This window comes from Strix aluco, chromosome 9 (assembly GCF_031877795.1).
Source record: "Strix aluco isolate bStrAlu1 chromosome 9, bStrAlu1.hap1, whole genome shotgun sequence".
NCBI lineage: Eukaryota > Metazoa > Chordata > Aves > Strigiformes > Strigidae > Strix > Strix aluco.
Window position 1 is genome coordinate 31,665,319 of NC_133939.1, and position 13,112 is coordinate 31,678,430.

The 13,112-nt window shown below is 41.6% G+C and overlaps 1 protein-coding gene across 2 annotated transcripts in view; it reads right to left on the reverse strand.

The window, feature by feature from the left end:
- RNF13 (ring finger protein 13) overlaps nt 1-12,209 on the reverse strand; it is a 41,103-nt gene extending 28,894 nt beyond the window's left edge. Inside the window, exons 1-3 of one of the 2 annotated variants that reach the window (XM_074834462.1) lie at nt 12,081-12,209; nt 5,761-5,888; nt 2,906-2,986 (exon numbers count right to left, since the gene is read on the reverse strand). In XM_074834462.1, coding sequence (XP_074690563.1) covers nt 2,906-2,986; nt 5,761-5,874 — 195 coding nt within the window. In that variant the 5' untranslated portion in view covers nt 5,875-5,888; nt 12,081-12,209. Of the gene's footprint in view, nt 1-2,905; nt 2,987-5,760; nt 5,889-11,443; nt 12,040-12,080 lie in introns of those variants that run through there. The other variant, XM_074834464.1, reaches the window with a different exon arrangement.
- Nucleotides 12,210-13,112: the final 903 nt, after the last annotated feature.

Here is a 13,112-nt window from a genome sequence, read left to right on the forward strand (position 1 = left end):
GACTGTGGTTTATAACTTGCATATTAACAAATCTTAATCATAAGCACTGAAAAAAGTGTACCATTTTCATCCTATTCCTACCAATATAATAACATTTTTCTCAAAATAATTAAAATTTTAATTCAAACAAGAAGTTTTAGTATTACATTCAGGACTAAAACTCATTATTTCTACACAGGTGACAACATCCACCTTAGTTAAGACACAGAGCTGCCTACCAGTTAAAAAGGTTAGAATCAAAGCTCCTTATATCTATTTTTGATTTATTAAATTGGCTCACTACTTGGGCAAATCACTTAATCACCCTCTGTTTCTCAATAGAGTCAGTAAACAACTAGACAGCTCTAACACCACTTCTCCCCACAACAAAACCCAGGGGGCACGAAAATGAAGTCTTCTTGAGGTTTCATTTGCAGAGGATTTCTTAGCAATTTATCCCTGTTGGGATTAAAAGGACACAAAGCAGTCAAAGAGCGACCCAACCTTGTACCTTCACATCGGCTTCGGGTTTGAATATTGTTTGCTCACAAGCACTGCAACGTGACCCACACCGCAGAGCCAGGTTTTGGGGCCATACAGGCTGCAGACAGAACAGCAGGAGCGCAGCTCTGCCCTCCTGTGCTATTCACGGTCTCCGCAGGTGTGTAAATGATAGCAACTCCCCTTCACCAGAACTTGGAAGGGGGTCTGCCTAAATTATGTTTCCAGCTCAGAATTATTATACAAAACAAAAACATCTCAGTCATAAATACTTACTCATACACGGTTCAAAGTGACAGCCAAACGAGTTACTGCCACAAGAATGACTCCACATAGCCACTTCCACAACAACAAAAAAGGTAATGAAACCTGAACTTCACACAAGTACTAAACTGTTTAGATGGCTAAACTAAATTGCCTTTCTTGTAGATGAGCATTTCAAGTACAGGAGAGGAACAGAAAACAAATTTCATCTCAAATGAACAAACTTACTGACACTGACTGCAAGAATGTGATCTTAGAGAAAGTAAATGGTTCATGTCACTGCCATCAGGCAGAGAAGAATGCAGCATGCCCACTGCCCTTGAACTCAACACAGCACGCCAGCACTTGAGAACAAACATCACCTACATAACCTCAGCAACTAACTTACCTCAGAGGATGCAAAGACTGTAACGGAACCGGATATTCATCTAGCTTCTAAACACTTTTCTAAGCAGCAGGACTATGACACCAGTTTACAACTGGTACTGACTTATTTTTTACTTCCTCTATCTTATTTTACACAGATAAAAGTGAATTTGTCTTTATACCAGTTACTGACTACTGCCACCAGAACCTATGGAGAGCTAACTACCATAGCAGAAGTCAGAAAAGGTAGAACGTGCCTTCTCATCGTTGCCTATGGAAGCTGCATTCATTTACCCTTCTTCATAGTCCTTTCCATTTCACCTTGGGCGTCATTTCCCTTCTATTAATTTCTTTCAGTTCATCTGCACCCCATACTACACTCCTAGTGCGTTAACCACGCTAACACACGGAACAGAGATTGTCCCGCTGTACAGAACAGGCTTGCTGCTGTATTTCAGAAGACACCAGGTCTTCAGAACTTCTAGTCTAGCGCAAAATAATGGTAAAGTCCTACAAGTCTTCCCACGGTTATAGCCACCTGACATTTTTTGCACGTTCATCATTTTGCATACTAGGGCAATAGGATTCTTCCCTTTCCACTTCCATTAACATTTGCAAATCCTTACACCTTACTTCTGTCTTCTCTAGCACTAGCTGCATTTTACAATTTAATGTTTACATGGGGTTTAGTTCTTATATATCAAAGAAAACTGGATCAACAAAATTTAGAAAGTTTTAAGTCACATGTACTTTTTCTGCTATGCCAATATATTATGACTTATTAATGCCTTCTGTTAATAATCCTATGACCAGTTTTCAAGTCATGTCACAGCATTTCTATCCCAATATGATTTTATTTGGAGTATAAGACACTATGACAGATAACTAACAAAAATGTGTGTATGTGCTATCTGCATTCTCCCCACTTAATGACAGAATAAAATAAAATAGCATTAGTGCCCGAGAGAAGCACTGGGAGAATGGGGAACTTCTCATCTGCCACAGAGTGCGGATTGTGATTGAAAGGAAAACGTAAGAAGAGGGTGGATGATCCCTCCCCTGCCACACTGCACCAGCTCTGTGGCACACCACGCGGGGCTAAGGCTGAGCTGCAGCCCCTGAGCTTCTCCATTCAGCTGCTGAAGAAATGCAAGGAGGGAAGCAAATTGACAGCAGTTCTTGTACTTTCCCAAGAGAATGAGCCACAATTCCTTTACACAGCACTCAGTGTGACCCACATGCAAGGAAGATAATCCCTCGCCTTCCCACACTTCAGTGTGAAAGGGCTTGCCAATATACGACCCTACAGAGACAATATATCCTCCAAATATTTTCTTTTAAAAAATAAATCAAGACAAAATTCTATCTGGCATCCACTGATAGCAGTGCAAGGTAACTGACATCGTACGTCAGTATTGCCACCAACTTTGGAGAAAACAATGGTCTACCAAACTTACTTTCTTAGATTCCTGTCATTCAGCTATTTTGAATTTATTTGTTAGAAATGTTCAGCAAATTCTCTCTTACATACAAAGGGTCAAATTACCAAAATTCTCTTCTTAGGAAAGGAATCTCCTATTCACAGGCAACAGTTCATATCAGACCCTTTGTACTGCTTTGTTTGAGCAGTAGATGAATCAGTTCTGTATTTTTTGCCTCAGCACTATATTCATTCAACTTTCACCTTTTTTAGCTTACAGAAGAAGTGTTCAGCAGATACAGTATTCTCTCTACACATATATTCAGGATGTATGTGTGTATATATATATATATATATATATGTATTTTTTTTTACCTTCAAGCCTTCTGCTGGGAGTCTGTAGCCAAATCTAGCAGGTAGATCATCAAAGGTCTGAGTTCCATTTTCAAGGTTATACTAAGAGAAATAAATTTTAAAGAAAATTCAGGTTTGCAACAAGAGAGAAGTAGATAACAAGTGTAAACAGAAATAAACAACACTGCATATTTTTAGATTAAAGTATTTATCAGATGTAGGACCTCTTGTGACGACACCAATGAAATCACAAAATTGCTTCTTCCACTTGTCCTCCACTCACATGGCAACATCATTCTTTTCTTATCTAGTTGTCAAAACCATAAAGTAACAGATCTTTTGTTAAATTATCTGTACATTAAATCTTTCTTTCTACTGTCTGCAATTCAAATATCATCATATTTGCAGAAGAGAAACTATAAACCACCCAAAGCAGCAAAAATCTGAAGAGCTGGGGTTTTGGGTGTGAGGGTTTTTTTGCTTTGAATTCACTTGTGCACGGGGAAGAACAGCTTTTAACAGGTGGTTTATTGTAGGCAAAGAATAGTCTCCGTATGTTATCCCCTCTCAATTCCCTGCTATCTATTTAGGTTAGTAGCTGAAAACTACCTCTACAGTTTTGTTTTACACTAACTATAAGCTTTCATTTCAAAACAGAGGAATACTGTAAAGATCTTAAATCTGTGGAAGCTTTGTCTCCCCTTCCCTTGTTCATCTTCTGTAGCTCTATCAAGTGATATGCTTAACCAATGCAGAATCCATGCAGTAAAAAGTGCAAGTTGTACATACGCTAAAATTTTTTTCATTAGAAGTAAAAAAGTTAGTTTCCTGCAGAAGTTGTGAATTGTACAGTAACTGACTTGAATGCACATCAGTTGGCAAGTTTTATCAAATAGTCCTGTGACTCAGAAATACTTGTCTACTCATTGTGTCATGCAGTTGTCACACAGAACAGCCAAGTAAGGACTGTGTTTATTTCAGAGGGACAGCGCCCAACAGCCAGACTCAGAGGGGGAACTCCAACTACAGTTCAAAGACAAACACTACCATGATTTATCTTAACTCTTTCAAAGGAGCTTCCTTCCCACAGACTTTATGAAAATTGAGGGGAAAAAGGTAGGAATGGAGCTAAATTTGAAGGAAGCATTTTTGCTCTGTGTGCTTCAATCAATCTCCTGATCTCCCACCCTACCACCGCAAAGCACAGCTCTAGGCCAGCACACTGCTCTCCTCCATCCTCACCACTCACTCACCTTCCCCCTTTCAGAATGTCCTTCCTGAGCTCGTGCTACTGTAAGCTTTCCCTTGAATCACTTAGCAAGCCCCAGCTTAAGCTAGGGGTCAGACACAAACCTATTTATTTTTATCCCTTATTTAAAAAATAAACAATTGTGCTTCATATACACCTAACTACTTCATACAAACAATCATTCACTTGAGGCTGCAACTATGTGAGAACACAAAAGCATAAAAATAGACCTAAATCAGTACGGAAAAAAAGAATTTCTTTCATTGGTGAACCCAAAACTTCAGCTGGAATTTTGCTCCCCAAACAGGCAATCATTAAACCAGGAAGTCTCTCAAGACTAAGCTATCTGTATGCCTTCCACACCATGTGACACAGTGCACAAACATTCCCTCTTCTTCTAAGGACCTCTGCAGCATTCCACCGGCTGTAAGTGTCCAGTTCATCTCTTCGTTTCCTACTTCAAAGATATTCTCAGAATAGATCTGTAACTTCCAAATATCCAAGAATAAAAGACACTTCATTTTTCAATGGGATTAGTTTAGAATACTGCACATGGAAACTAAATAAAAGAAATAAAAGTAAACTTCCAACATGCCTTTTTTAAATTTTTTTTTGTTGGTGGTGGGGGTTTTTGTTTTGTTTTTAAAGTATCTTTTCTGAGGGAGGAAGTAGCAAGAATGAAAATTAGGGTTTTTATGAAAAGAGGAAGCACAGGCTTGGTGAAAGAGGAAAGGGAAGGGCAATCAGATTTACAGTATAAATTTCACAACAGAATGGTGATGTCAGTTCCATAATAAAGAAATTATCTGCATTGTTTCTTAAAATTTTTATCTACAAAAAATAATAGAATAGTAACAACCCGAAGATCCAGGTAACATAATTCAGTATTCATCAACCCCATATTATCACAAACTTTTAAGTATTTTCAACATTTAGCTTTAAGGATTTTTCACTGTTCTCCCAAATTAATTGATATGATACTAACAACTTCCCCGGCTATCACTGTAACTAGCAGAGAATATAGAGACCACAGTACTTAGGTTTAATTATTTCAGTGGCTAAAGCTCTATCCTACAAAGACACATAAAACTTCCTCCATAAAACTACATGATATATAGAACTGGTAATAAGTAGCCCAGCAACAACTTTTAACACTGACCCTATGTTCATTATTCTGTTTATTAGCCTGATCATTCTACACACCCAAAAAATACTATTCTTAACGATAGCAGAGATTGTCTAGCCATAGAATATTATTTATTTATATACAGTTACCCTACAAAATGGCATCCATCACCAAAACTTAAATTGCTGTCTAAACCAAAAAACCATGGAATTCTTAACAGGTTTATAACATGCTATAGGGTGTCTGGCCAGATTGGAGCTTTTTAAGTGACTAAAGGAATTAAGTGCTTTCACTGTCTTGGTATCTGAGCAGACATCATCTGTAAGCTCATTTGAAAACGTATTATTTTTTTTTAAATTGAACTAAACTGTTAAGGCAATTCCATTCCAAGCAACCTGCTGTAACATTTATTGTACTAACTGATTCACTAATAGAATAGTTTAAAAGAAGATTCAATTTTATAGAGATTTCACCTATGTAGAAAAATATTCTTATACTTACTGCTAAAATATCTGCCTCCACAGGTAAAAGATTCAGGAAAGCAAATAACTGAACAGTCAGAATAGTGTATATCTGAGTGGCAGACAACATCAGCATTCCTATTGACAACAGCATATTTTATTTAATACCTGCAACAAAAAAAACAAAAACAAGAGAGTCAAGGCATATAGCAAATATTTTCCTCTGTCATTTTACTGGGCTCTGTTGGTCAGTTAACACTTTCCTTCTAAGAAGTATGCAAAAATGTTATTCTATGTTTACTTTTGAGAAAGAAGTAATCTTTAATTTATATGATTATTTTAGAGATAAAAGTCCCTTTTGCTAAGAGCATGTAACCTCCATGGGTGGGCAGGCATGCATAAAACAAATTATAGTAGCAGCACTTCAGAAAGCTTTAGGCAACACCCAGCAATGCAAGCGGTATACGGGAGCGTACATTCAACATGGGATTAATCATCCTCGGACATTCTTAATTTTAATCTTCCCTTTTAGCATAAATCCAAATCAGCAAAATTCCTCATGTACCTGGCATAATTCTACTAAAAGCATTTATTCAAAATACACACTTGCAAAACCAGTGCAATACCAACAGGTAACTAATACAAACTAGACTTCAGTGAAATTCATAAATGCTCAAATGTGTCTCACGGTCTGGACAGCAGATTTTGTCTCCTTTAAAGTCAGCACGTTTTTGAGACATCTAAAAAAAGGAACACAAGTACTCTGTGAAGTACGCTTGCATGCCTTTCACAAGCTCATGACATTACAAGGAAGCTAGTTCTGCTTTGTTAATAAATTTTTATCAAAACCTTCAGCAAAAAGCAACAGCTTGTGTCTGGAAATAGAGGGGCATGTTTTCTAACAGAAACTGTTTTTTAAAACTGCTGATTTATCATTAACCAAAGCAAAAAAGAGACTGAGGAGAGGGATTAGGAGGAAGGAAAACAAACATTTTTATATTTTTCCTTTACAACGCAGAGATTTTGCTTAAAATGTATAAAAAACAAAAATAAGGGCCTGCACGCTCTCCTTGTATGAACAATGATACCTACACCCTTACTGAAGTCATTAAGAGTATCATGTTACCCTCAAATTAACCCTAACAAACAAAAAAAACCAAAACACACCCCCCAACACTAAAAAAAAAACCCAACCGCAAAAAACCCCAAACAAAACAAACATTTTCATGAACAGAACTTTGAACTCCCTCGCCAATTTAACACATGCATTAACTGGCAACAGATTTCACTCTGTAATCTCTCATACCAAAAACTAGCCAATTTTACAATCATACGTATCTTGAAATCACAAAATTTGGCCTATCAAATACAACACAATTGTTAAAGACATAATATTTAAATTTTGAACATTTCAATTCTTTTCAGCAGAGATGGAAGCTAGCAATTAAGATAATAATCCACAGTACTGCTCAGTTTAGAAACGGGTTACAGATTACTTTCCAGTTCTCTCTTCCAAATAATTATTCTTCTGGAACCAGTAAGAGTCCCAATCCAGACAACAAACATGATGCAGGTTGAAATGTCATTTCCACGACTGATAAAAGGTTGTTCCTTAGGACCACAGAATTTACCGAGTGTCTGTGAAAGACCAACTTCCTCCACACTTACAGGGCCCTCAGATTTATACTCTCACAATCCACAAACACATGAACAGCACAATGCAAATATGCAACGTTCATGAAATAGCACATTTAATGTCGTAAGAAATGGTGTCTCTGCAAAGCTTTAGTCTAAAATGCTCAATACCATGTGCCCACGGGCATTTGATCCAACACGGGTCTCTCGGCTTCCAATACAAACAAGGCAATTACATAATACACACTCTTAGGAAGGTAAAAATTCTACTAGCTAAAGGACTAGTTAGCTGGCTAAGGGGTTGAGACCTCCAGAGAGGAAAGACGTGGAGCCGGATAAGAACCCTGGCCCATCTATCTTCTCCCCCATCTCTCACGAGCTACAATGAGAGGCCTCTGCCCTGTACAATGTTCCCAAATACAGGATGCGTTACCGCCACACCTCCCTCCCACCCCTGCCCTCTCCCTCTATAAAAAAATTAAACCATTATTTATTCTCTCTACCTGTTTACTGACTTTACCCTTTCACTTTCTTTTCCCTAGATGTCATACTCTATCAACTTTATTTTATTAAAACAGAACTCTGTATCAATGTACAATTTTAAAGTGCTAGTATCACATGTTCTGCATCAATACTCTGTATGAATTACAAAAAACACAATCTATAGAAGCATATTATAAGCCTTTAGAAGCATACTGACATTGGAGACGTTTTCCAAATTTGCATTTTAAAAGCATGCATTTTAACTATGTAATAGTCTAGATCATTTAATAGCAGCAACTTCCATCTACAGAACCTGAGCAACAACACCTACGGTTGCGACGCTCTCACAATCTGACTGCACCACCCAAGCCCGGTGGGACAGCTACAAGCACACGCGTAGAGGGGACCAACTCGTGAGATTCTGCATTATGACCCACCTGGACAACAGACTCCTCCTCTGCTGGACATGGTCTTAAAAAAGAATGACAGAAAACTCTTTCACACAGAAAGTTTATTCCAAACAAAACTACTGAGCGAGGCAACACATTTTAGCGCATTTTACAGCAAGAGAGGAGTGTACAGCAAGAGAGGAGTGTACAGCCTGATCACCACTAACTCCCAGCTCTCTGGCCTCAGGAACAGCCCCACGGAACGGTGGCTGTCACTGTTAGTGAGAAGCAACCAGGAGGAACCTCCCCCTGAGCTCTCCTTTCTAAATGCCTTTGGCTGCAAAAACACAACCTAATGTCAAAGACCAGGACCTCTGTTCTCCACTGACAAGTTACATCTGGCAATTTCTTTTGTTGCTACAGTCATGATCCAGTCTTAAGACAGACAACGATGAGCCATCTACAGAGGAACTTCAGGTTCCTCTCAGGCTTAGCTGAACATGATTATGTGCAAGCAATCTCCTAAGAACACAGAAGTACAAAATACATTCCTTATTCTCCTTACAAAAACTCACACCTAAATGTGTGATCAAGCTAAAAAATCCAACATTCAAAATTCCAACACATTCAACAAAAAACATGGGATCCAGCACACATCCTACTTCAGCTTACAAAACAAGCAACAACTATGCGCTACATTCAGCACAAAATCTAATCAATTCCTTGCTGAATTTAAAAGAATTGCTTGGTCCACAGATGGATGACTAAGTCTCTCTAGTGACTCTTCTTGTCTCACAGTAAGAAATTACTTGAAATGATGTAAAATTAAACATGGTAACAAAACAAGAGCCAGTACACTGGACTCAATATTGCTATAATAGTTAATTTAGGGACAAGTTCTAAAAGTAGACAGTATGTGCTTAATAATATCGTTATCAGAACATCTGGATCTTCTCTAACTTCTTCCGTTGGAGGAATTAAAAGTACTTCACTCAATTACATCATCCAAATTATTTGTATGATTGTTGAAAACCTCCAAATTGAGGCTTCTTATTTGAATGGTGCCATGTGGATTTGTTTTCACTTGACTGTCGATATTTAATTCTGACAATTGTAACTTTGCTGACTTAAGAAATCACAGCCAAGACAACTACATTCTCTTTCAGAAGCAAACCTAAGAACTCCTGTCTTACTGTCCCATCCTTTGTGGGGTTTTTTTAAGCAGAAAGCATTGTCCCACGATATGAGGTCATCAACATTAATTAAAGCTATTACTGGTGAGTTAGATTTGATTTAAACTGACACTAACATGAAGATAATTAAAATTCATTACTACTAATGGGAGTAAACAGCTGATATTGTCAAAAACAGTTCTCATGATTCTGACTTGGTCATTCAGACATATGACGTTTTGTGAAACTTTCAACTGGTTAGCGGAACAGAAGTTACAGTCACAGGAACCTGTAATGAATTATGAAATACATGAATTTTTATTTCTAAATTAATATTTACCAGTTTCTCTCATCAGCCTGCCCTAACAAAGAGGATGTCAGTGAAACAGGACAGATAAAGAACATTTGTTCAAAAAATACAATCATTTTTACTATGACAGAAGCAACAATACACTTGAAGCTATCACAGTATTTAACCAATACAGTAAATTCAGCACACACCTTACAACACAGAGAAAGCACTAAAATAGTATTGAGCAAGGTTAGAAAATACCAGAACTAAAGCTGTCCTTGCAAAGAACATGTACGTACAAGTGCAGTCTTCTCTTCAAACAGCTCCATACATACAGATTCTTCGGGGCCCAAGAGCTATTGCCTCAAATGCAAGCAAAGGGCCTTACAATTCCTGAAACTCTGTGGCTCATTTGTAGACTACCCTCTTAACTGAAGGAGGCAGCTTACAGCACACAGAAGTACAGGCGTATGTAATTAAAGACTATACTGTAAACCACACAAAAGAAGTTAAACTTGACCCTGCATTAATCTTCAGCACTTTACACCTGATTTTCCAGTGTCTACAGACAAAGTTCTCCTTGAGTAACTTTGGGTGTTTCAAGAGTAGTTTTTTTTCTTCCCGCTTCGCAGCCTAGAACTCACAAAACAAACTAAGCCTGAGGAGCTACATCCCTCTGTCACAGGACTGAACAGGATCACCAGGTCAGAAGTCAGGAGGGGAAAACGTGGGGTGTGCAGTATCACAGCATCTCTGAGCAGCAAGACAAGCACGAAGTAAATACACTAACCTGGGATACATCAGACAAGGCCCATGAAGAGAAGGCAGCAGGAGTACTGTTGTATGTACAACAGAAAACACACTCCTGACTACACTTTTGAAGGAAGAGGAGAGCAGAATGTCCCTTCTTACTTGAAGACAAGGGCAGCTAAATAAGCTTGATACAAGAGCTGACAATACACAATAGATACATCTCTCTGCAGCACTGGACACTAAGAACTTGTCCACCTCTTAACACCTCAACGGTATTGTTTGTATTAAAAATAAGGAGTTATGAAACACGCAGTCTTTTTAACACCAATACACTGACTCCCAGACCAGAACAGGCAACCCGAGTGGAAAACATTCTTCTGAATACAGTCCCTGCATCCTGTCAAAAAAAACATTTTCATACTTGCCAAGGTGAACAAGACTTGGGAACACATTTAAGACAGATGTCATGAAGAAATTATATGACTTGGGACACAGGTAAGAACATTCAGAGCTTTTGGCAACTATCCACAAACCAAGCTCCACAAAATACATACAAATATCAAATTTTCAGAAGTTTCTATCTCAATCAACTCAAACTGTATTTCACAGCAGAGGACAGCTCAAAGCAACTCCTTTTACACATGGTTACGCTCATGCTTCAACTTTCTCAAGAAAACGGCTCTTTCCCATTGGTGAAAAAAAAAAAACTTAACTCACACATCTGGATTAAACAAATTTAAATTCTATTTTAATGCTAATTAGGATTACAATGCTTATAGCAATCACAAAAATTGTATGAACACACAGAAACTTTGTCCTGCCACAAACTCAGTGACAACATTCTAAATATTTTGGTAGACTGGGCTGCACCTGCCAAAATTCCACAAGCAAAGGATAAGCAAAAGTTACACTGATAACGTCAATAATTTTCACACGTATCCCCAAAAGCCCCAGTGCCTCTGGCTTTTGGCACTTTGATGTCACTGTATCGTTACTGACCCAAATCTCCATCTAAGCTCTTATCCACAGGACTGAAAACGAATGGACGCAAAGAAAGTCGTTGTTCAGACCGGCTAAAATGCAGGAGCTGCTCCTCTCAATTTGTTTTCATCTGCTGACTAGCAATTTGGTTGTCAGCCAGCCAGACTCCATGCTACTCATTATCTTCCAGGCATAACCGGTATGTCGGTGCAGGCAGCCTCAGAGGGACCGCACGCGAGGCAGAGCTGGGAAACGCCTGAGCAAGGACTCAGCTTTACACCGGTCTGGAAGCGATGCCCGGAGAGCGCTCCAGCCGCCGCCTCCTCCTCCTGCTCCTTCCCGTCCCGTCCCTCCCCGCCGCCGAGGCGGAGTCCCGCGCAGACCGCGGCGAGGCTCTGCGGGGAAGGGAAGCGCCAGCGGCCGCCCGCAGCCCGGCACAGCGCGGGGCCGGCCGAGGCCCCGGCCGAGGCCCCGCCTGAGCCGCACGGGCGGGCGGCCCCGCCTCGCCGCTCCACGGGTGGAAGCGAATAAGCGCTGCGCAACGGAGCGGCGGGCCCAGCGACGCCTTAACCGCCGCCAAGCCAGGGCACCCGGCGGCAGGGCAGAGGCCCGAGGGGACCCGGCGACCGCGCCCCCCCGCCCCGGCAGCCCTCACCTGCGGGCCCGGCGCAGGGCCCGGCGCGGGGAGCCGAGGGCCGCCCTAGGCCGACTCCATGGCGCTACCCGCCCGCTCGGCGGCCACGGCGGAAGTCCCGCCCCGCCGCCGCGCGGCGAGAGGCGTCGGCCCGCGGCACGCCATTGTTCGCCCGGGCTGTCACTCAGCCGCCGGCGCGTGACGCGGGGAGGGCCTCGGCCGGCCAGTGGCGGCGCGAGGCCCCTCAGGGGGCCCCGCCCACGGGGCGCGGGGAGGCGCTGCCTGCGCGGCGCGAGGGAGGGGCGGGGCCGCTGCGGCCGCCTCAGCCGAGGCCTCAGGATCGGGCTCCGGCTCGGGCTTGGGCTTAGCCGAGGCCTCAAACTCAAACCCAGGCTCGGGCTCAGCTAGGGCCTCAGAATCAGGCTCAGGCTCGGCCAAGGCCTCGAACTCGTTCAGGCTCAGACTCAGGCTCAGGCTCGGCCGAGGCCAAGGCCTGAGCAGGCGGCAGCAGTTCCCCGCGTGAGGGACAGCAGCGTGGTCCCACCAAAGTACGTGGAGGAGCCCGTAACAGAGATGAGCACAGGCGCCAGGCTGCCCCCTCCCCACCTTTACCTCAGCTCGGAGCCTGCCAGCTCCTGGGGAAACTTGCGCATGTCCTCCACATTCAGCAGCCACCTCCTGCCTGCAGGTGAGGGTGGCGGGGGCGTGTGCCGGAGGGCAGTCAGGGGCCACACAGAAGCCAAGCAGGCTTCAAAACAGACACTGAATTCTACCAGTGCGTGGGAGACGGTGGGTTTTTTGCCTCCACCAAGTTTAGTCCAACTCTGTATTTAAAAAAAACAAAACCAACCAGAGAAACACTTGAGAAATGTAACCTAAGCACAAAAATTAAATAGGATGGGAAGAGAGTGGGGAAAAAAGGAAGGTAGTGAGGTGGGTGTTGGTCTCCTTTCCCCAGTAACAAGTGGATGAGAGGAAACGTCCTCAAGTTGTGCTAGGGGAGGTTTAGATTGGGTATTAGGAAAAACTTTTTCACCGAAAGGGTTGTCAAGC